This window comes from Urocitellus parryii, chromosome 4, assembly GCF_045843805.1.
Source record: "Urocitellus parryii isolate mUroPar1 chromosome 4, mUroPar1.hap1, whole genome shotgun sequence".
NCBI classification, from domain to species: domain Eukaryota; kingdom Metazoa; phylum Chordata; class Mammalia; order Rodentia; family Sciuridae; genus Urocitellus; species Urocitellus parryii.
This window is the reverse complement of record NC_135534.1, coordinates 95,024,323-95,049,543: the sequence shown is the minus strand read 5'-3', so window position 1 is coordinate 95,049,543 and position 25,221 is coordinate 95,024,323. Positions and strand designations below refer to the sequence as shown.

The following is a 25,221-nucleotide window of genomic DNA, read 5'->3' as shown; positions in this document are numbered from 1 at the left end:
TGGAAATAGATCTGAATGTTGAATGCAGAGGAGTTACATGATAATGAATAAATTGTTGAAAAATGGTCATTTTTCATGGCTATTGAGATTTCATGAGAAAGTGTTTTAAGGTTAATTTTGTGGAAACTATAGCAATTTAAAAAATCTAACATTTAATGACCCAGTTTTTAAATTAAGGAATATACTTCTCAAGGAACATTTGGGTTTACCAGAGACCTTATAACTCAAACAAAGAGTCAGAAATTAGAGCTAGAGGAAAGGGGAGAAATTCATATACTACTGTTTTTTTCTACCACAAATAAAATTTTGGCCTATAATTCTGACTGTACCTTTAAAGAGTAGTACCAGAGTTCTAAAACACTCTTTTTTCTGGTGTCCAAGGCAATAAAAAGTGCTAGAATATGCACAAATTTTTGATATTAGAGATATTGTGTGTGCTGATTAACAACCCTGCTAGCAAGACTACAGACTCTACTGTTTGTAGCCTGGGAGAAATAATAAAAAAATAAAATATGCTTGTGACATAACTGTCTTTAGTACAAAAGTAGTTGCATATTCATTGTGTCATCTTAGCAAATATGGCATAGGTTGTTGAGCCATACACACAGACACACACACACACACACACACACACTCGCGGGCGCGCGCACGTTTCCTACTGCTGCTAGAACTAACTACCATAAATCTAGTGGCTTCAAATACATTTATTATCTTATATTTCTGGAGATCACAATTATGAAATAGGTTTCACTGGGCCAAAATCAAGGTGTCAGCATGCCTGCATTTGTTCTGGAGGCTCCAGGAAGGATTCCACCTCACCTTCTCCATGTGCTAGAAGCTGTCTACATTCCACACCTTGTGACTCCTTCCTTCATCTTCAAAGTGAAGAGTGTAGTGTTATCCAGTCTTTCTCTGATTCTGGTCCTCCTGCTGGGCACAGTGACTCATGCCTGTAATCTTAGCTGCTTGGGAGTCCACTGCAGGAGGATCATAGGTTCGAGGCCAGCCTGGGCAATTTAGCAAAACACTTGTCTCAAAATAAAAATAAAAAGGGCTGAGGCTGAAGCTCAATGGAAGAATACCCCTGGGTTCCATCCTCAGTATACTCAAAAGAAAAAAAAATCTGTGTTATTATATTGACACCCCACCCACTACCCCGTCAATCTGGATAACCCAGGATAATTTCTTATTTCAAGATCATTAGCTTATTCATGTATATACAATCTGGATAACCCAGGATAATTTCTTATTTCAAAATCATTAGCTTATTCATGTATATAAAGTCCCTTTTGACATTTAAGGTAACATATTCATGGCAAATAGAAGACTAGGAAGTTGACATATTTTGGCAGGGCATTATTCTGCCTACAACAGTATGATACAAATAAAAGGAAAAAAGGTACTATCATCACAGGTAACTTCCTGAAGTTATTTCTCACTGTCAAAGTATTGTCCTTTAGTCAACATAGTTCCATAACCTCTTTTTATCTATTTGAATTCATTTTTCATACCTGGTGATCTACTTTAGATGGCACAAATGTTCTAATGGAATATTCTAATGATGCTTTCTATCCTTTTTTCATTGACAAGTTTGCACAGAGCAGCCTTGTATGGGAGATAGCAATGAAAGTAATAATCTTCTTCGTGCTAAGAATTGGGATAGCACTTTACATAATTGTCCTATTTGGTCTTCATAGAAAACCTCTGAACTTTTCGTATTTCTCATGAGACTCAGAAATATTAAATAACTTGCCTGAAGTCACACACTTTTAAGAAGCAGAGATGTACTTAGAGCCTTCTTTTTCTCTCTTTATTAGCTTTATTTTTTCTAATTATCAAGGTCTCACATTATTATTATATTAAAAATGTGGAAATTTGAAAAATATAAAGCCACAAAGTGGTAACCAGTTGTTCTTCATTTTGTTTTATACTATTTTGTAAACTGATTTTTTGTTCATGTAACAGGAACATCCCTTTCTTTACCCTTAATTTTTTTGCTTTATAATATTTTAAGGTTGCTCCTTTTTCCACCATACCAAATTGTGCCCTTCCAAATTGCATCTTCCTGAGGAGAGACTCCAAAATTCATTTTTTTTAAGAGAGAGAGAATTTTTTAATATTTATTTTTTTTGTTTTCAGTGGACACAACATCTTTATTTTATTTTTATTTGGTGCTGAGGATCCAACCCAGCGCCCCACACACACCAAGTGAGTGCACTACCGCTTGAGCCACATCCCCAGCCCTCCAAAGTTCATATAGTCAAGTAGGAATATGTGATTAAGTACCCAAATGAGTGAATGCTGATTATGTCAAAGAATTGGAAGGGGAGAATATTACTATAAATTGACCCACTTGAGGATAATTTCTAGTGAAAATGTTAGGGTTTAGAAGGAAAACAGATGTACTTAACTGATAGAGAAAGCAAAAATTAATGTTTTTTCCCGTTCAGGATATAGCTTAAAATACTGTGTGTGTGTGTGTGTGTGTGTGTGTGTGTGTGTGTATGTGTGTTGGGGGGAGAAGAGAGGGAGGGAGATATGGATAGATAGATAGAAGAAAGGGGGGGAAAGAAGGCTAACAATTAATCCTGTAGATTTTTCAAAAATTAGGTTGATAAATTAAGCATTGTTATACTTATCTCATCAGTTCATTAAAAAAACTGATTGTTCTTGTTTATCATGGTCAAGATTTCAACGACATTGTAAACAAAGTTCAAGTATACAGCCAGGCCCCTCTTCCAATTCTGCAGTGTTAAGTAAAATATGAGAAAATATATGCTTATTTTTCATTGTGCAGTCTTAGGAATAACTATTCTCTGATTATAAAAATATTTTAAATACCTTATTTTTTCCTCAAGAACAGGAAAATAATTGACTTTGATTATAATTGCAAGGTATGATGGAGCAATCTGGCTGAAAGGCTACCAAAATGCAGTCTTTTACTTTGAAAGTTAATTCATTATTCAGTGTCTATAGAATTGGAAATTTATTGTGTACATTTGTCTTGAAGGATGTTTAATTACTCTCATGTTAAAGAGCAAGAAAAATAACTGAGGGTAACTTTCTGGTTTTGTATTATATTTCATGTGTGATTTGTCTGCTTATTTAGGTACCCAGAGGCTTACCTTACTTCTCTGTGGACTTTGGCCTCCAAGGAGGGTTTGCCCATGTCATTGAAGATCAACACAAATTCCCTCATTACTTTGGAAAGGTATACTAACAAATATGATTTATTCCAGAGGTTAGCAGTTTGGTTAACATGTCTCTTTGAAGGGAGATCAAAACTTTGGGTACAATATACAATAAATTGATGAGTACTGCTCCACTCACGTTTTAGAGAGAGCCCAGAAATTATTAATAAAAATATCCCAGAATATTTAAAACAGAGGCAGGAATGCCACTTTGGAACCAATGCCTCTTAGAGTTCAACGGTGATTGTAATATTTTCCTCTGGAATCAGCCAGTCTTGTACTGAGAATGGTGATAATTGCTAACAATTGTTAAAGGCTTACAGTGTGCCAGCTACTATTGTAAGCACTCATTTAATGCTCACAATGACTTTGTGAATGCTGTTATAACTCTCATCTTATAGATGAAGAAACTGAGCTACAGAGAGATTGTGTAACTTGCCCAGGGTTATACACTGATAAGTGACAGAACCAAGGTTACATATGTTCATGGTTGAACCAGAGAACAAATCATCTCACCTCTTCATTGATAGTTACGCAAGGTACAGTCCTAGAAGAACATATAGCTCATTTCACAGATAGTTTCTGGGAGGATATTCGGAGGATATTTGGTTGCCAATACTTTCTTTGAGAAAAAGATTACCTTCTGGGTATATATTCCTCAAATTAAAGGTCTTCCGAGTCTCTAGGAAATATATAAGTTAGTGTGAGGAACTAGAATAAAATTAATTCCACAATTGAAACTGAAAAGTCTGAGTAATAACTCAGACACCAACAATTCTAGAAGTGACCTTTTAATCTAGTGTAGTAAAGGCCTTTCTGCTTATATCATTTTTATCTACCAGTGCCTCCAAAATTAGAAGGGCCTTGATGAACTCTCAAGGTTCTCTCTTCCTCCTTTTCCCTCACTTTCATCTCCTGCTTAAGACCATCTTCTACAATTGATAAGGATGTGTCAAGAGTCTGAACTACAGAAGTTTGGATTCAGAACTTACTCTTGTCCTTAATGGGTTAACCAGAGGCCAAAAATCTCATGTATCTTTGAACTGTTGCAACATATTACAGAAACTTGTTTGAGAAATTTTAAGATTTTTTTTTCAATTAGCTAAAAAGAAATTGTATTCACTTCTCTGAACAATTCTTTTGTTATTATTATTCTATAGTATTTTATAACTAAAGGTTCCTGAAGTCTGGGTTTTTCTATTAAACTTGATTCTGGTTGAAAGGAAGTAGATTTTTCATTTTCTGCTCATTTAAATTTATTTTGGAGATTACTACCTCACTTCAGATTTTTAAACTTCAGATGTATTATGGTTGATAAGAACTGTTTTACAATTAAAAGGAAAGCTTCCCAGTTGAATTGTATCACTGAGCAGCTTTCCTCCAAATTATTTTTTCAAGAAATAGCCTGTGGGCCCAAGAACTTCCTTCAGTTTTCTACTCAAGCAGTTGTTCAGAGATTATTGGGATGGCCTCTCTCGACCATTAACATCTGCATCAGTAATAGAAGAAGAGTCCATCCTGATGTACACATAAGATAAGCTTGATGTTTTATATAAAGACTATTTCAGATAAACCCATAAGCTAGGCTTTCTTAAACTATGTTGCTAAGTTGAACTGAGGCCAGGAAACTCTTGGACTAATTCCAAATTTGCCTCATTTCCCTTGATGTCTTATATAAACCACTATCTCTTTTAGACCTTTGATTTCCCATTTCTAATGATTAGAGTTTCTCTTTTCCTTCAAGCTTTTCCTGATTTATCCAACAAAAAAAATTTTTTCTTCCTGTTGAGTCTCCAAATAGTCTGCTTTGCCATTACCTTGTTCTGCTTTATAAGTCAGTCCTGTGTGTATAGTTCAGTAACTTCTCATTCTGGATCCCACCACAGCTCCATACTTTTATAAGCCCTTTGAAGACAGCTGTTATCTTTAAAGTTATCTTTATATCCCCTGTAACATATGGTATTTGCATGGGCTTAGTAAGTCCTCATAGTATACTAAGGTGAAGAACCTATGACTTAGATCATGCTATTTGTCTAATATGTCACTGCACAGCCCGGCAGAGCTAGAATGAATATGCAAAATTTGACCCTTAGTCCCATGTTTCATACCTTAATTAACCATTTACCATGCTGCCTGCCTTCTTAAGCATTGTAAATCTCCCCCTTATCTTTCTGTACTTAAATAGTTAGATACATAAATTTGATTAATTTCTGTAGCATAGGAGGAGGATCATGAAGATGATACTCTAGAATAATAAGCACAGAATCAAAAAGCTATTTCCTTTTAGAGTGTGAGAAAGTAACATTAAAAGAAAGTGATTAATAATTTTTAATTCTATGTTTATTTAAATTAGTATTAAAATACTAATTTTCCTGGAGAAAAATATCTAGCTAATAGTAGGAGAAACTGGTTCATAAATATGGGTAACAAAAAGAACATTAACCTATGATTCAACTGCAATTGAGCAACAAAGTTAATTGATGCAAGGTGATTTAACTTTTCTCTACACTGTTTATCAGAGCAACTAATATTGACAAAAAATAGTTAAATTTCACTTTCTCTCCCTCCCTTTTACTACTATCTTGAAGATGTACTAATAAGCAACAAAATGGATAAATTACTTGATAGGCAACATAGCTAGAACTCTGAGAATCACAGAATTCGCATAATTAGAATTAATTGACAATAAAGTTTTTTGCTCAGAATAATATTTATGCAATATTTAAACATTGTCATGGGGAACTACTTAATGTTATATTTAATAACAGACCAAACAAATGGTTTCATTCCTGATTTCAAGTGTTTATATTTTTCTCATTCTTTAAAAGGAAATCATTGGTGGGATGCTGGATCTAGATCCAAGACTTTGGAGGAAAGGGATCCGAGAAAGCTTTGAAGACCAGAGGAAGAAAGCATTGCAGTTTGCTCAGTGGTGGAAACCATATGACTTCACCAAAAGTAAAACATGCTGAAGTGTACCTCTCTTTTTTAATTTCCTCTTCAGAATCCATTTAATTTCTATTTCCATTGCGTCTAACTGACAACGGAGCCTCAGGTCATAAGGAAAAAGCAGAAGGAGCAGACTGCTCTGGGTCTGTGACAACTGTGCACTGTTGGATTGTGTTGTTTTCTCCCATATTTGCTTCTGGGGAATTCATTGTCATGACTGTGGATTAAGAACTGATGTATTGGATCACCTGCTCACATTCCTGCCCTGTACCCATTTCTTGGTGTTCTGAATTATTCACTTATCTGAGAAGTTTTTTTTCTTAAGAAATAGATAGGAAATATAGCAAATCCTTGATTTAGAGGAAAGTGAATGTGCTTTAAGGCAAAGTCTGTTGGTTGGCTTATTTTGTAATTTTTAGACTAAGATTTGATGTATTCAGTAATAATCAAAATTTATTTTCATAAAATTTTATAGAAGAACTCTTAATTTTCTACCAGTAGCAAATAGTATTGCTATTATTCTCTGTATTAAAGGAAGAATATCCCAAAGTGTTAAATATTAAATGATAATGAAAGTATAACATTCACAATTCAAATGTTTCTGGATTTTAAAATAGTTTCTGAATTTTGGTGATTTTAAAGGTAATGGTTTTAAATACCATAATTTATAGTTGTTTGGTATTTGTACAGAAGATACTGTTTTTAGCCAAATCATTTTTTGGGGATTATATTGATTATTACAAAATCTTAAATAATGATAGCATTGTAAAATGCCAGGAGCACATTTTGTTGTATCTTACTTGATCAAGTCCACTTAATTTTTATTGTTCTAAACACACTTGGTATTAAGAGAAAACCTGTATGAACAAAATATGGGATTTTGTTATGAGTGGACCTACTTTTATATATCTATATATGGAAGATACTGTTGTGCAGTAACTCTTTTTCAAACATGTTGGTTTTTGGAAATTGAACCTTGACATTTTGTCATGAAATGTTGAATACCTGGAATCAGTGCGAAGCATACTTCAGAGTAAATCACATTTATTTTTAATATTGGCATCCCATTATTTTGTTTATATATTAAAAAGGGAAAACATTTTGTATTCCTTTTTTATTTCACAAATGGGTTAAAATGTGATGGTTTTAGTTTTTCACTACTTCTAAATTGAATTTAAGTGTATGTGTGTGTTATCAAATACATGCTTACCAGTATTGCATTATTGCTGTTTTCTAACTTGGCTTCATCCTGAAGTCCTGAAGGAATCTCTTAATATTCATTTATTTAATCAGTGAGTTACCAAACATTTCGTTGTAGATTACTGTTTTATATCTGGTTTTGCAAAAATTAAAAGTACTTCTTCCACCTTAAATTATCTTACATTTTAGGGGAGAAAGAGACTTATACATAATTATAGCACAATATGATAAATTCTAAAATGAGATATATGCCAAATATATTTACATATAGTGCTATAAAGTACTTCTTTTTACATACCTGATTTTCATTTTCAGCTTAAGACCTTGCTGTTTCACTGAGAGAAATAGAAGCAAATAGTGTCCTGTATTTATAGCCATGTACTCTACTTTTCCTCTTGGTGACTAGAAAGTGTCTTGTTGTTCTTGAGCCAGTCCACTTGTTTATGAACTGGATTTCATCTCTTTCCATCTTTTTAATCCCCAGTTCTCTCTATTTTCAGTTTTTTTCTACTCTTTACAGGGTTATTAGCATACAAAAACTTTCTATTCTATATCAACAAACAACCCTGGCATCATATTCCCACTAGCCATTTCTGTAGTTGATAACAAAATATATGTCTGAGAAGTCTGTTTTATCTCCTTTACCCTTTTTCTGTTTTCATTACAGACTTCATCTTTATTTATGCTATCAGACTTCAGGTGAAGGTCATCAGTGACTTTCCTCATTAGCAAATCTAGCAATGAATGCTCAGGGCTCATCTTACTAAACCTGTCAGCACACCGATGACATACTTGATCATTTTCTCCTCTTTAAACTTTCTTTACAATGTCTCTAGAATAGTCTTTTTATTTATCCTTTTTCCTAACTGCATTCTCCCAGTCTTCTTTGCTGAGTTCTTTATTTGCTCAACCTCAAAATGTTAAAAATGCCCAGTTTAAGCCTCACCTCCCACCCTTTTAAATGTTTACTACACTTTTAAGATAATCTCATTAAAATGGTGGTAGGTACCTTTTTAAAATTGTTTTGCTTATTCAACAAGTTTGGTTTTTCAAGATGCCAATCAATGTTATTCAAGCAGGGGATACATTTATTAGTAAAACAAAAGTCCTTATCTTTGGAGAATTAACATAGTACCAGGAAAAGATGGACAATAAATGTTAGACAAAATGATAAATTAGTTAGAAAATGCCAAAGTTGATATATTACTATGGAAAAAAAGGCAAAGGATAACAGGCCCAGGGAGATATCACTACAACTTTATATCTTCACTCTTAACAAATTTGACATCTTGATTGTATTTGTGTCTGTAACAGGCATATCCAAACTGAACTTCTGATTTCCCCCCTGTTCCATTTAATTATTCCTGTATAACAAATATCTCCAAAATTTATTGGCTGTACTATCAGCTGTTTTCTTATATCTCATGGTTTTATAGATGAGACTCTGGATCAGAGCTCAGATGGATGATTTGTCTATGCTTCATGATGTCTGAGGATTCTGCCTACATGGTCAAACCTTTGGAGATGATTTGAGCTGCATGTTAAGGGTTTCTTTCTATTCTTGATATGTATGGTGTGTACTGGGTCTGGGGTATACAAAGTGGCACATGTCTAGTGCTTGGACTGGAATGGTTGGAACAGGGGGACTTGCTGGTGTCACTCTCTCTGTGTATGGCAATTTCACAGTGGTTAGACTTGTATGGTTTGGCTTCCCAGAGCAACCATTCCAAAGAACAATTCCCAGACATAGAGGTATCACATACAAGTCTCATAGGGCCAGGGACCAGATATTGATATAATTTTATTTTTGCTATACTTTGTCAAAGTTGTCTGAGTCCACCTACATTCAAGAAGAGGGCTATAATCTTACTTTTTAAAGAAAATGTATTTATTCTAATTTGTTGTATGTGATAGCAGAATGTATTATAATTCATATTACACATATAGAGCACATCTTTCCCAATCTCTGATTGTATACAGAGTATATTCACACCATTCATGTCTTCATACATGTACTTAGGGTAATGATGTCCATCTCATTCCACCGTCTTTCCCTTGCTCTTCCACCCCTTTGCCCTATCTAGTGTTCATCTAATCCTCCAATGCTCCCCCTCACCAATCCCATCATGAATCAATGTCCTTATATCAGAGAAAGCATTTGGCATTTGGTTTTGATGGGAGAAGTGTGAAATAATTTGTGGCCATCTTTAATTCATTGCTGTCCACCCTTTGGTCACAAATTTACCTTCCTCCCACATCAAAAATGTATTCACATCCTCCTGAGAAAGTCTCATCTTAATAGGCTATCTCTTGAGATTCGGGGTCTATAAATAAAGTTTGTATAGAGGTGAATGTATTTAGATGTTTTTCCACTCAGTCTGAATGAATACCAGTGCACTTAAGAGACAAATTACATGTACCCTCTACTCACCTAACACATCAACATAAATAGCAAGAGAGGCATACATTTAACTGCAGTAGGCACAGCCATTGAAAAAAGAATGAGAGTAAAAGGAACATAGCAGTCACTGTTCACTAGTAATTCTAAAATTAAGTTGAACATATACTGCTAGTTTCTTGATTTAGGTTTCAGTCCTACTTTTTGAGAAGAAATATTCTGTGGCTCTTTCTTCTGCCCTCTATTCTCCTGGTTTAGCCCTGCATCAGTCTTTCTTTTTTTATAGAAAATAGATTCAGAATTATGCTTCTAGACAAATAGAGTGACCACATTACATTCCTTCCTGAAACATCCAACAAACAGACCACATATATAACACAATGATTTAAAGACATGGAGAATAACACAACAAAGTACAGTGGTCTATAAGAGATGAGAAACAAATGAGATGGGCCCCATCTTACTATCTTGAGAGAGTTTCCACATTTTGGTGCAAGGTAGAAGAATCCAAGAAAATCCCAAATGTACCTATCCAAGTTGAAGAAATACAGCTGTGAGAATAGAGAGACCTAGACTACAAGGCAGATCACCATAGGAAGAATTGCCAAACAGAAAACTCCAGGCCTCTGTCGCGTGTCATCTTTGAGGACCAGCTAGAATTTAAAATTTTATGATTGATTGGGAATTGAGTACACAGATGGTAATGTGTAGCATAAAATGATTGCCGCAGTAGTGTAGGATAATTATGCCAAGGCAGAACACGGATTTGGTCTTGACAAATGTTTAAAGTGAAGAAAAAAAAAAGAATCAAACTGTTTAAGTAACATAATTGCATCCCAAAACAAAGCACAAAAATATTTATAGGAATAAGAATATATCAAATATATTCAGTAGTCAGAAAATGTTGAAATGTCTGACATGCAGTAAAAAAATTGTCAGGCATGCAAAGAAGCACTGAAACTGTTGCTACTATGGGTAGCATACAAGTTTTTTTTTCCTTTATTTTGAAAAACATTTTACTGTTTAAACAAAAATAACGTGTGGAATTTATAACATGTAAAAGTAAAGTAAATCACAATAGCAACAACTAGAGCACAAATGTGGGAAGGAGAGAAATCTAAGTATACTGTATTAGATTGTTAAGTTGTACTTGAAGTAGGATAATGCAGCTTAAATATGGATGCTGATAAATTAAGAATGTATAGTTATAAGCTTTAAAGAAGACCCCAATCAAGATTTATAGTTCATAGGTAAAATGGGATAAAAAAACAATCTGAATAATGTCAGAATAAAAGAAAAGGGGAAATAAAGTACAGATGTAATAAATACAAAACAAAAAGATAAATTTCTCCCAAACAAAAAGTATATTCAAATCCTCATGAGAAAGTCTCATCTCAGGAGGGCTTACTCTTGAGGTTCAGGTCTCATCTAAGTCAAGTTCAGATGGAGATAACTCAGGTGATTTTCCACTTACTCTGGAGACCTATGCATATCATAGTAATTTAATATTGCTTCATAACTTATCACTACAAATTTAGCAGTTTAAAGTAACATGCATTTATGATCTCACAGTGTCTGTGGGTCAGGATTTCAGGAACAGTTTAGCTGAGTTCTCTACTTAGGGTCTCTCAAGGCTGTAATCTTTTGAACAGAGCAAGATTTTTGTCTGGAGGCTGAACTGGGGAAAGATCTACTTCCCCACATCAGATATGGTTGTTTGCAACATTTAGATCCTTGTAAACAGAACTGAAATTTCAGTTTTTCCAGGCTGTTGGGCAGAGACTATCCTGAGTTCCCATAGGTCATTAGCAGTTCCTTACTTTGTGGTATTTTCCATCATGGCTACTTGCTTCTTTCTACCAACAAAATAGAGGGAGATTCTCACAAGATGTCCACCGAAGTCTTATATAAGGTGATCATATGATGATTTGAGCAAAATCACATGTGGCCTGTCCCCATTGTTACATATTGGTTAGAAGAAAATCACAGGTCCTCCCTACTCTCGATAGAATGAAAGCACACAAAGTTCTGAAGAACAGAATCAAAACATAAAGGAAACCACCTTAAGAGTCTGGCACTGGTATTTATGCAAGTGATGTTTCAAGGTGGCTGAGTATGAATAGCCATAATCACTTAACAAAAAACAAAGACAGACAGCTACTCACAAACCAGAATTTCCCTGGCAAAGTTCAAGGGTCCACTTAAGAATTCATAGATTTGCAGTGAAACAACAACAAAAAGGGGAGGATATCCACACAAAAAGATCTGGTGAAACTGGCATTCAGAGATGCCACAGACAGCTAAGAATAAAGAAAAATTGCAGAGAATATTGGTATTAGCAATATGGTGAGAATCATGATGATCCCTGGAGACCTGATCCATAGAGAACATTATCTTTTGCCTGTCATGAAATTAATAGCCTTCCTTATGCAGCTGCATACTTCTCAAGAATCAGCTACTGTTGTGTAATTAGTACTTCAGTACCCCTAACCCTGTGCATGCTCCTGAGCAAATTGTGGCTGCTCTATAAATGCTCACAGTGCAGTGATTCTTGTGAGAGTGTGCATACACATGCTACACCAGGGTCATTGCCCTACCAAGCTTGATCAATCCAGGACCCTGGATTCAAGGGGTTCTGTTCATACCCATGTTCTGGATAACTGTTTACCTGCCATAGAAAACTATCCACGGTAGCTTGACATGTCTGTACTCCTGTCACAGGCTCCCCAGGTCTCTGGCTGTTTTGCAAATGACCATGCCTTTCACACTATTACCAACTCAAAATAGGGATACCTGTCTATGTTCCTGCATTGATCCATTGGCATCCAGGACTCAGAGCTGTAGTCCCCGCCCACACACACCTGTGTCCCATGTTTCATGGCTTGGCTCCAAAGCCACTCCATAGGAATCACTCATCAGATACCTGTGCCACTGCCACCATGAGCAAGCCCACAGCTGGTCCTAATGCTAATAATTCCCTCAATCATAACTTTTCCAGTGACAGAAAAGCAGGGCATAGCAGCCATTACCAGAGAACTCCACAGCATTGTGAACTTCCACAGCATTGACTTTTGAGCATTCCTGTAATTTTTGTTAACACTGACAACTGACAGATACTCAGACTATGTTGCTATGACCCTGCTAGTGCAAAAATATTTTGCTCACCTCAGCCAGTGCCCCAATAACTTCCCACTGGAAGATATTCTCTCCCACTGGAACCAGTCTGGAAAGTCTGGAAAAATTGACTAAACCATCAAGTGCAGAGACATCAACATAAACCCAAGAAATCTGTAAATCCAAGGAAACTATCACCACCAAAAGAACATAATTCCTAGTAGCTGAACTCATTGAAGTGGAGATCAACAAATTACATTCTTAACGACCAACAATAAAAAAAAAAAAATTTAAATAATTTTAAGGAAGCTTAGCGAACTTCAAGAAAGCACAGAGATTAATTTAACAAAATCAGGAACAATTCATGAATTGAATGAAAAAATGTATAGACTGAAGTCATTAAAAAATTTTTGAACTGGAGAATATAATGAATGGAATGAAAAATATAGTAGAGAGCTCATGAGAAGAATTTCCCAGAAGAAAGAATATGAATGTGAAGATAGATTATTTAAAAATATAGAGCTAGATGAGAAAAAGGATAAAAAGAATGAAAAAGACTAAAGATTGTCTATGCATTAATGGGATGGCATCAATAGACTAACATTTTCATTGTAAGGATTCAAAAAAAAAAGGAGAAAAGGGATGGTAAGATTACTTTAAATAATGACTAAAAATTCCCAAATATGAGGAAAGATGATAAATATTTAGGTATAAGAGGACTATAGGCTTACACTTACAGTCAATCCTAGCAGACTACACCAAGACATACAAACAAACAAAAAATTCAAAAGAAAAGATTCTAAGAACAACAAGAGAAAAGAAGCCTGTTGTATAAAAGTCAATATCAGTAAAGTTATCAGCATGTTTTTCAGAACAAACATTACAGGCCAGGAAAGAATGTGATTATAAGTAGATAGATCCCTAAAAACTGCCATCCAGGAATACATTAGCTAGAAAGGCTGTACTTTAGAATTGAAAGAAAGAAAAAATATTTCCCAGACAACAAAAGCTGAGTCTGTTCATCACCTGTAGATCTTAATTTACAAGAAATGCTAAGAGAGTTCTCAGTCTGAAAGAAAAGAATGCTAATTAGAAAAATGAAAACATATGAAAGTATAGAATTAACTGGTAAAGGTAAGTACATAGTCGAGTTCAGAATACTCAAATAATGCAAGGCTGGTATTTAGCAGGAAGTTTAAAAGACAAAACTATTAATGAACTCAGCAATTTGTTAAGGAATGTACAATATGAAAATGTCAATTGTGTCACCTGAATACAAAATGTGCAAGTAGATAAAAGGGTAGCTTTATTTTTATATAATCAAAATTAATTCATCATCTTAAAATAATCCGTTTTAATTACAAATATTTCATATAAACCTCATTGTATCCACAAAGCAAAAATGGATAGGACATATGTAAAAGATAAAAAGTATTGCTGGGTGTGGTGGTGCATGCCGGTGATCCCAGTAGCTTGAGAGGTTGAGGCAAGAATCATAAGTTCAAACCCAGCCCCAGCAATTACTGAGGCCCTGTGTCAAAACAACAAAAGGGGCTGTGACTGTGGCTCAGTTGCTGATATAAAAATAAATAAATAATAAAAAGGAATCAAACATGGTAACTATAGAACATCTCATTACAAAGGCAGACAGGCACAAAGGATCTATTGAAAAAAAACGTGAAACAAGTTTTAAGTGGAATAACTTAATGCCTATCTATAAATAATCATTGAATGTAAATGGGTTGAATTATATAATCAAAAGACAGAGAGTAGTTGAATTGATTTTAAAAAGCTGAACTTTATACTTCTTACAAGGGACTCACTTCACCTTTGAGGACACATGCATTAAAGGTAAATGCCACAGTCTGGCTGGGCAAAATAACTGGGAGGTGACAAGCAACTTGAAGGTTGAAGCGGGAACTGCTTTATTACTGAGCAGCAGAGGTATATATACCTAACTGGTTACACACAGCTTGACTCAATTAGCATCATCCAGTTATGGCAATCAGCCAATAAGGAATCTCCATCAACTTAATAGCTCGGTGGCGTTGCTTCACAAACCACTCCTCCTGGCAAACTGCCAGGCACCATCTTGACTTGATTTGTGGTCCCCAACAGGTAAAGAGAAAGAAAATGTATTCCATGGAAATGGAAAATGAAGGAGAGTAAGAGTAGCTGTAACTTGCACTGGATAAAATAGATTTTAAGTCAAAATCCATAAGAAAGAGACAAAGGTCAGTATATAATGAAAAAGGTGTCTTTTATCAAGAAATTGTAAGATTGTAAATGTATATGAACTCAACTTTGGGGCACCTCAATATATAAAGCAAATATTAACAGATTAGAAGAGATCTATTAATAGATCCAGAATTCAGCATGATAGAAGTAGTAGAGAACTTCAACTTCAGTACCCTGTTTTCAACAATGGAACACAATATGACAACAAAATCAATTAGGAAGCATTGTAATTAACAACAATTCTTTTTTTTCTCATTGTGGAAATTTCTTTTTTTTTATTGGTTGTTCACAACATTACAAAGCTCTTGACATCATATTTCATACATTAGATTCAAGTGGGTTATGAACTCCCAATTTTACCCCAAATGCAGATTGCAGAATCACGTCGGTTACACATCCACAATTTTACATAATGCCCAATTAGTAATTGTTGTATTCTGCTACCTTTCCTATCCCCTACTATCCCCCCTCCCCTCCCCTCCCATCTTCTCTCTCTACCCCATCTACTGTAATTCATTTCTCTCCTTGTTTATTTTCCCATTCCCCTCACAACCTCTTATATGTAATTTTGTATAGCAATGAGGGTCTCCCTTCATTTCCATGCAATTTCCCTTTTCTCTCCCTTTCCCTCCCATCTCATGTCTCTTAACAACAATTTTCACAAATGAACCTAACAGACATACAGAATCTTCCATCCAATAATAGCAGAACACACATTCTTCTCAAGCCACACGAAACACTCTTTGCAAGAGACCATATGTTAGGCCACAAAATTAGATTTAATAAAGTTAAGAAGACTGAAACACATGAAATGCATTTTCTAATCAGAGTGGTGAGCAACTGGATATCAATAATAAGAATTTCAAAGAAGCTACACATATATGGAAATTAAAAAAAACATACTCCTGTATGACCGCTGGGTCAAAGGAAAAGAAACAAAATTTATATTGAGACAAATGAAAATGGAAGTACAAGATACCAAATTTTGTGGGTAGCAGCAAAAGCAGTTGTAAGAGGGAAATTTATAGCCATACACACCCAAATCAAAAAAGATCTAAAACAACTAAATATTACACATCAAAGGACTAGAAAAAGAACATTATAAACCCCAAATTAGTAGAAGGGAGGAAGGAAATAAAGGTCAAAGCTGAAATAAGACTAGAAAAACAATAGAAAATCTCAACAAACTCTTGAAAAGATGCATAAAATTAACAAACCTTTGTCTAGATTAAGGGGGGAAGGACAAAATCAAAATTGCAAGAGTAGACATTACAACTGATGCCACAGAAGTTCAAAGGATCATAAGAGACAACTATGAACAATTATTCAACAACAAATTGGATAACCTAGAGTAAATGCGCAAATTCCTTGATACAACTACCTAGCAAAACTAAATCATGAAAAAACAGGAAATTCTATTGAACCAATAATAGCTAAGGAGATTGAATCAGTAATAAAAAGCCTCCCATCAAAGAAAAGCTTAGGACCTGATGGCTTCACAACTAAATTCTACTAAACATTTAAAGAAGGATTAATACCAATCCATAAATTCTCCCCAAAACACTTCCAAACTCCTTTATGAAGCCTGCATTACCCTATACCAAAACCAGACATGAGTACTACTATAAGCCAGGGTCTCTGATGAGCATATATGTAAAAATCCTCACGTAGCAACTGAATTCAATAGCACATTGAAAAGGTCATTCACTCGAATCAAGTGGGTTTTATCCTTGGAGTGCAGTGATGGTTCAATATATGCAAATCAATAAATGTGATATGTCACTTTAACAGAATAAAGGGCAACCATATAGTCATCTCAATAGATACAGAAAAGTTATTTGACAAAATTTAACACCCTTTCATGATGAAAAATCTCCACAAATTAGGTATAGTAGGAGTGAATTCCAATATAATGAAGGCCATATATGACAAATCCACAACTAACATAATTCTCAATGGTGAGATGTTGAAAGCTTTTCCTTGAAGATCAGAAATGAGGCAAGGAGCCAGGAGGGGTGGCACACACCTGTAATCCCAGTGGCTTGGGGGGCTGAGACAGGAGGATTGCCAATTCAAAGCCAGCCTCAGGAACGGTGAGGTGCTAAGCAACTCAGTGAGACTCTGTCTCTAAATAAAATACAATATAGTACCCCTGAGTTCAATCCCTGCTACCAAAAAGAAAAAAAAAAAAAGAAATGTGACAAGGATGTCCACTCTTGTCATCTCCTGCCAACATAATACTGGAAGCATAGTTAGGCAAAACAAAGAAAGACACCCCTCATTGCTATACAAAATTACATATAAGAGGTTGTGAGGGGAATAGGAAAATAAACAAGGAGAGAAATGAATTACAGTAGATGGGGTAGAGAGAGAAGATGTGAGGGAAGGGGAGGAGGGATAGTAGAGGATAGGAAAGGTAGCAGAATACAACAATTACTAATTGGGCATTATGTAAAATTGTGGATGTGTAACCGACGTGATTCTGCAATCTGCATTTGGGGTAAAAATTGGGAGTTCATAACCCACTTGAATCTAATGTATGAAATATGATATGTCAAGAGCTGTGTAATGTTGTGAACAACCAATAAAAAAAATAAAAAAAGAAAGACACCCAAATTGGACACACACACACAAAAAATGCTTCTGTTTGCATATACTATGATTTTAAATACATAAAACCCTAAATACTTTATTTTAAAAACTGTTAGAACTAATAATCTGAAGTTGCAGGATGCAACGTCTTTGTAAAAAAATTAATAGTGTTTTTATGTACTAATAACTATCTAAAAAATGAAAAAAAAATCCATTTGCAGTAACTACCCAAAAAATGAAACACTGAAAAACAAGTTTAACCAAGGAGGTGAAATATCTGCTCATGAAAATTATGAAACATTGTTGACAGAAATTAAAGAAGACACAAATGGAAAGATTTTTGGTGTTTACAGATTGGAAAAAATGATATTGTTAAAATACCAATAGCACCCAAAGTGGTCTGCAGATTCAGTACAATCTCTATCAAATTTCAATGGGGTTTTTCCACAGAAAAATAAATAAAAATAAGCAAGTAAATATAAATTCTTAAATTTGTATGGAGTAAGAAAAGCCCTCAAAATAGTCAAAGTAATGTTGAGCCAGAAGAACAAAGCTGGAGACATCACATTTCCTGATTTCACAATCTACTCCAAATCCATAATAATGAAAATAGCACTTTACTGGCAGAAAAACGGTTATAGTCCAATGTAAAAAAAGAGGGAGCCTAGAAATAAATCAGTTTTTGACAAAGATACCAGGTACATACAATAGGGAAAGAACAGTTTGTTTGATAAATGGTTTTGAAACAATTTGATATTCATATTGGGAAAGAATGAAGTTTGACAATTGTCTCACTCATTCAAAATTTATCTCTAAACGAAAGAGGTGAGAGTTCTGTACAATAAAAACTATAGAATCCTAAAGAAAGAAATTAAAGAAGACCTTAGAAGATGGAAAGATCTACCTTGCTCTTGGCTAGGCAGAATTAATTTATCAAAATGATCATACTATCAAAAGCACTATATAGATTTAGTACAATTCCGATCAAAATCCCAATGGCATTCCTCATAGAAATAGAAAAAAAAATCATGAAATTCACCTGGAAAAATAAGAAACCTAGAATAACTAAATCAATCCTTAGCAGGAAGAGTGAGCAGGTGGAATCACTATACTAGACCTTAAACTATACTACACAGCAATAATAACAAAAACAGCATGGTATTGGCACCGAAACAGACTGGTAGACAAATGATACAGAATAGAGGACACAGAGACTACTAACTCACAAAATTACAATTATATTATATTAGACAAAGGAGCCAAAAACATGCATTGGAAAAAAGATAGCTTCTTAAACAAATAGTGCTAGGAAAACTGGAAATCCATATGCAACAAAATGAAATTAAACCCCTATCTCTAATCATGCACAAAACTCAACTCAAAGTGGATCAAGGACTTAGGAATTAAACCAGAGACTCTGCATCTAATAGAAGAAAAAGTAGGCCCAAATATTCATCATGTGGGATTAGGCCCCAACTTCCTTAATGAGACTCCTCTAGTGCAAGAATTAAAACCAAGAATCAATAAATGGGATGGATCCAAAGTAAAAAGCTTCCTCTCAGCAAAAGAAACAATCTGTGAGGTGAATAGACAGACAACATCTTGGGAGCAAATTTTTACCCCTCACACATCAGAGCACTAATCTCTATGGTATATAAAGAACTCAAAAAGCTAAACACCAAAAAAATCAATAACCCAATCAATAAATTGGCAAAGGAACTGAACAGACAATTCTCAGAAAAGGTTATACAATCAATCACCAAATATATGAAAAAAAGTTCATCATTTCTAGTAATTAGAGAAATGAAAATCAAAACCACTCTAAAATATCATCTCAATCTAGTCAGAATGGCAGCTATTATGAAGACAGACAACAATAAGTGTTGGCGAGGATGTGGGGGGAAAGGTACACTTATACATTGCTGGTGGGATGCAAATTGGTGCAACCAATATGGAAAGCAGTATGGAGATTCCTTGGAAAACTGGGAATTGAACCACCATTTGACCCAGCTATCCCACTCATCAGTCTATACCTAAAGGACTTAAAAACAGCATACTACAGGGACACAGCCATATCAATGTTTATAGCAGCACAATTCACAATAGCTAAAGTATGGAAACAACTTAGATGTCCTTCAGAAGATGAATGGATAAAAGAAAATGTGGTATATATACACAATGGAATATTACTCAGCAATAAAAGAGAATAAAACCATGGCATTTGCAGATAAATGGATGGCGTTGGAGAAGATAATGCTAAGTGAAGTTAGCCAATCCCAAAAAAACAAACGCCAAATATTTATCTGATATAAGGAGGCTGACTCATAGTGGGATAGGGAGAGGGAGCATGGGAGAAATAGATGAACTCTAGATAGGGCAGAGGGATGGGAGGGGAAGGGGAGGGGCAGGGGGTTAGCAAGGATGGTGGAATATGATAGACATCATTATCCAAAGTACATGTATGAAGCCACGAATTGGTGTCAACATACATTATATGCGACCAGAGATATGAAAAAATTGTGCTCTATATGTGTAACAAGAATTGTAATACATTTTGCTTTTATTTATTTTTTTAAATCAATTTAAAAAAAGAAAAAAATTATCTCCAGATGTGTTGGAGACTTAAATGTGAAACCTGAAACTGTAAAATATCAAGGAGAAATAGGGAAGTCCCATGATATTGGTCTAGGCAATAATTTTCTGGTTACGACCCAAAAGTCAAAGCAACAAAAGCAAAAATAAACAAATATAATTACATCAAAATACAGCTTTTCTACAGCAAGGTGAGGGGACATCCTATGGATTGGGAGATAATATTTTCAAACCATATATCCAATATATAAAACATAAAAGAAACTGAATAAAAAGAAAACAACCTGATTTTTAAAATGACCAAGGGATATAAGTGGATATATTTCAAAAGAAGACATAAAAAATCAACAGGCATATGAAAAATGGCTTAACGTCCAAAATTATCTGGAAAATATAAAGCGACTTTGGGATATCCTTCACCTGTTCAAATGGCTGTTATCAAAAAAGATAAAAAGTGCTGGTGAAGAAATGGACAAAAAGCACACTTGCACTATTTTAGTGTGAATGTAAACCAGTACAGCCATTTTGGATAATGGTTTGAAGTTTCCTTATAACATTAAAAGTAGAACTCCCATGTGATCGTGCAATCCTTTTACTGGGCATATGATTCAAGGAAATGAAATGAGTCTGTCAAAAAGATATCTGCACTCCCATGTTCATTGCAGTATTATTCACTGTAGCCAAGATAAGGAATTAACTTAGGACCTGTCAGTGGATAAGTGGAAAGATATTGTTGTACATAAAGACCATGGAATATTATTCAGCCTTAACCAGAAAATCCTGTCATTTAGGACAGCATGGTTGAATCTGGGGGATATTATGTTAAGTGAAATAAGCCAGGCTCAGAATCCAAATACTATATTTCTTACTTATATGTGGATTCTAAAAAAGAGAAATGTAGACTGGTAGTTGAGGGGTGGGGATTGCAGAAATGATCAAAGGATTAAAAAAATTTTTCAGTTATACAAAAAGAATAAGTTCAGAAAATCCATTGTATAGCATGGTGACTATAGTGAATTTATTGTATACTTGAAAATTGCTTAGACAGTACATTTTTAGTGTTCTAGCCACAAAAACCGTAAGTGAAGTACTATGAAAGCTATTTAGCTTTGTTTCAAGCCATCCATGGGCTGCATGTGGGCCACTGTGCATCCTGTGTAGTCTGTTGAATAGGAGAATCTGGTGTCTGGGAATGACCAGTGGTCATTTCCTCTGATTGACTTTCCTGACTCACTGTGAGCCCTATTCAAGCTCTGCCAAAGGTCCCCCACAGCACCAGAGATGGAGCTGACTTGCTGTAGCCTCACAACTCCTCCGAGAGGGGTGTGACCTGCTAAGATGCCAGTCAACCTGCTGACAGCAATACATCAAGACTCCACCCTTGAAACCTTATCCCTGCCTTTGATGTATCCCCTTAAGTAAACAACTGGAGCCATTTTCTTTTGTCTAGCTCCAGCTCCTGTGTGGACTAAACCTATCAAGGGCTCTGCTTTTGAAAATATCTTTCTGACTCTTTGTCTTTTGTTTTTCACTAATTTTGAAAATATCTTTCTGACTCTTTGTCTTTTGTTTTTCACTAATTTTGAAAATATCTTTCTCTTTGTCTTTTGTTTTTCACTAATTATTCTAAACTTCAATTTCTCAGGTGGCTTACACCCTCTTTGGCAGGAAGAAGAATCCCCCAACGAGACACTGGCCATCTCCCTATACAGCTTGATATAGCCTTTTGACCACATGTACCTATTTCAAGATATAATATCCAACACAGATATATACAATTGTTTGTCAATTAAAAAAAGAGTTTGTCCACCAAAGTATACCACTTTCTATATATTTCTGGAACCTTTAAACCTTATTCTTCAATTTCTCACATCTTATGCTCTGTTGACCTACATTTTATTTCTGTATCTGTTATAATATATTGTCATTATTTTTGCTTTAAACACTCTATTGTATTTTAAAGAGATTCTGCATCCTGTTTAGCTTTTGCTTTCTAATGAAAGTTACAGTGTTGTTTGGAACATATATGTTCACTAGTTATGTCTTTATTCTGAATTGCAGATTTTAGAATTAAAAAGTTTTTTGGGGTCATACTTATATTCTTTATCTTAAATTCTACTTTGCCTAATATCAATATCACTGACCTACTTTCATATTGCATTCATTTGCCTAACGTTCATTGTCCATGCCTTTATTTTCAGTCTTCATAAATCACTTTGTTTCTTAAATACGATATACTGTTCATCTTGCTTTGAAAATCTGTGTAATAGGTGAGTCAGTTTATTCATATTTATTTACATGACTGAACATTTTTATCTCAACTTCATCATAAAATTGTATAATTATTATATTTTCTGTGCTTATTTCTATGCAGTATGTATTATTTGCTATTTTATTTATGAATATATTTATTAATATTTGAAAAGGTTTGAATTTTTATTTGGTGGTTGTCTTGTGTTTTTTAAAAATATATAGAGAATGAATTCAGAGTCCCAAAAGAAAATAACTGCCAACTGAAACTGAACAGCAAGCCTGTTCTTTAGATATGAAGGAGAAATAAAGGCCTTCCAAGAAGTAGCACTTAAGGGAGTCCTACATCCACAACCAAAAGAAAGATAACTACTGTCAAAAAATGTGAAAGCATAAAACTCACTACAAAAGCAGATACACAAAAGAGAAATGGAAAAGAATCAAATCTTATCAATATGGCAAACCACAAAACACCAAAGATGAGCAAGAAAGGAAGAAAGAACAAAGTGTATTTAAAATAGTTAGAAGAAAAATCAATAAACCTGCAGTATAAATGGACTAACTTCTCCTGTTAACAGCGGCAGACTGGCTGAGTGGATTAAAACAACCAACAAAAAACAAGACCAACATATTCTGCCTTCAAGAGACTCACTTCACCAGTAAACACACAGACTGAAAGTGAAAAGATGGAAAACATAATCTATACCTTCTTTCTTATTCAGTATTTTTGCATTAGAATATGACCATTTGAAAGGAAAAATTTCATGTCTAAAATTTTGATTCTGTTCCAATTTTATAATTTTGATACCAATTTTAGAATGCCATGAGTATATTTCCTTCACTTACCATTTTAATCTCAGTTTTTGTTGCTGCATTTCTACCAATGCTAAATACATAATTCAGTTGATTCTTTTCCAGTGGGAAAATCTGTAATTCTTGGGATCACATAATGCTTTACTTTGTGACTTTGAATAAAACCCTATTTTCTCTTCCATTCTGCCTCAAAGAATTTTAAATAATATCATCTAAACTCACTAGCATTATATGGATTGATTAGTATAAGAAGATGTTTTCTCATGATAAATATCCTATAGAGTTTAAGTGTATAAAATCAACTCTTGAGGGCTGGGGTTGTGGCTCAGTGATAGATCGCTCTCCTTGCATGCGTTGAGGCCTTGGGTTTGATCCTCAGCACCACATTAAAAAAAAAATAGATAAATAAAAATAAAGATATTGTGTCCATCTATAACTTAAAAAAATAACTCTTGATTATATACATAAAACATAATTAAGTAAAACCTGCCATAAACATTAATATAAGTAATTAAAACAGGATTGATTATAGGTTAGAAGACATTTGATTTCATATTATTTACATCTTTACTCCTTTTAGTTTTTTTTTGCTTGTTTACGGTTCTCCAATTTTCAAAGATTAAAAATAATGTTCCTACACTAATATGCCATTATGTAAAAATGTGAGTATGTAACAGATGTGATTCTGCTATCTGTATTTGGGGTAGAAATGGGAGTTCAAAACCCAATAGAGTCAAATGTATGAAAGATGATTTATCAAGAGCTCTGTAATGTTTGGAACAATCAATAAAAAAAATAAATAAATAAATAAAATAAAAGCCAAAGATGTCATCAAAAAAAAAATAATGTTCCTAGAATTTTAATGAAACATCTTTAATTTACACATATGTGAATTGATCAAAGACCACCCGTAATTAGTGAAAAGTCTAAATTTTTTAGACCACTTTAGAAATAAAATTCTGTTAAAAAACAGTAAGCAATGAGTGGCAGAGGGACAGAGACCCTTACGGTGGCCGCGGCAAGAAGAGGGACTCTCTGGGGACTTCGAGCTCAGCACACCTCTTTATCAAGGATCTTGGAGAAATTCATTCAAGGCTTTTGGATCACAGAGCAGTTATTCAAGGCGAAACTCGTTATTTTGTAAAAGAATCTGAAGAAAAATGTGGTCTTCGAGAAATGCGAGTTCTTGAAAATTTGAAGAATATGATCCATGAAACACATGAACATACTCTTCCCAGATGCAGGACAACTTGAAAGAAGTTCTCCAGAGATTGCAAGCAGCTCATGACTCGTCTGTAGACTCCAGCAGAGGGAACAGGAACGAAGAAAGATGTATCATGACCACTTAATAGCTACTGGGAAACAGCATCAACTCCAGTGGGAGGATTTCATGAAAGAACAACCCCGCCGTCGAGCTGAGGTGGATGAAGAACACAGAAGAGCCACAGAGAGGCTTAAAGAGCAATATGCTGAGATGGAGAAGGGCCTAGCAAAATTCTCAACTTTTTAAGAACTTGAACCACAACATTCACAAATGGAGAATTCATTGACTGCTCCACAAAATACTCTCACCAACATTTAGCCTCTGCTTCAAATTTAGCAATACCTTCAGTGACACTCTTCAGTGGCACACAGAGAAACTGCAGCTGGAGCCTGACTGATGGGCCAAGAGAAGAAGAGTGCTCCACCATTCCTGTTTCAAGTGCCTAAATATGATCATTTGAATGGGGAAGAAGAGGAGGAAAATGGGACGAATTTACTCTTTGTCAGAATTTGATTTGTTTTCTGACCATTAGCTGAGAGAACTATAACTACAGACTTCTTAGAAGGATCATTCAACTCATTCTCATACAGGGTTGATGTTGATTACTGTAGCTTAAAAGG

General features: G+C 34.7%; 1 protein-coding gene and 1 pseudogene across 2 annotated transcripts in view; both read left to right on the top strand.

The window, feature by feature from the left end:
- The window catches only part of Cwf19l2 (CWF19 like cell cycle control factor 2), a 102,546-nt gene extending 94,403 nt beyond the window's left edge, over positions 1–8,143 (top strand). Inside the window, exons 17-18 of one of the 2 annotated variants that reach the window (XM_026399052.2) lie at positions 3,110–3,211; positions 6,020–8,143. In XM_026399052.2, the coding sequence (XP_026254837.2) occupies positions 3,110–3,211; positions 6,020–6,163 (246 nt within the window). In that variant the 3' untranslated portion in view covers positions 6,164–8,143. Of the gene's footprint in view, positions 1–3,109; positions 3,212–6,019 lie in introns of those variants that run through there. The other variant, XR_013343499.1, reaches the window with a different exon arrangement.
- A 5,806-nt stretch (positions 8,144–13,949) lies between these two features.
- On the top strand, positions 13,950–24,847 carry LOC144254312 (biogenesis of lysosome-related organelles complex 1 subunit 5 pseudogene; annotated as a pseudogene).
- Positions 24,848–25,221: the final 374 nt, after the last annotated feature.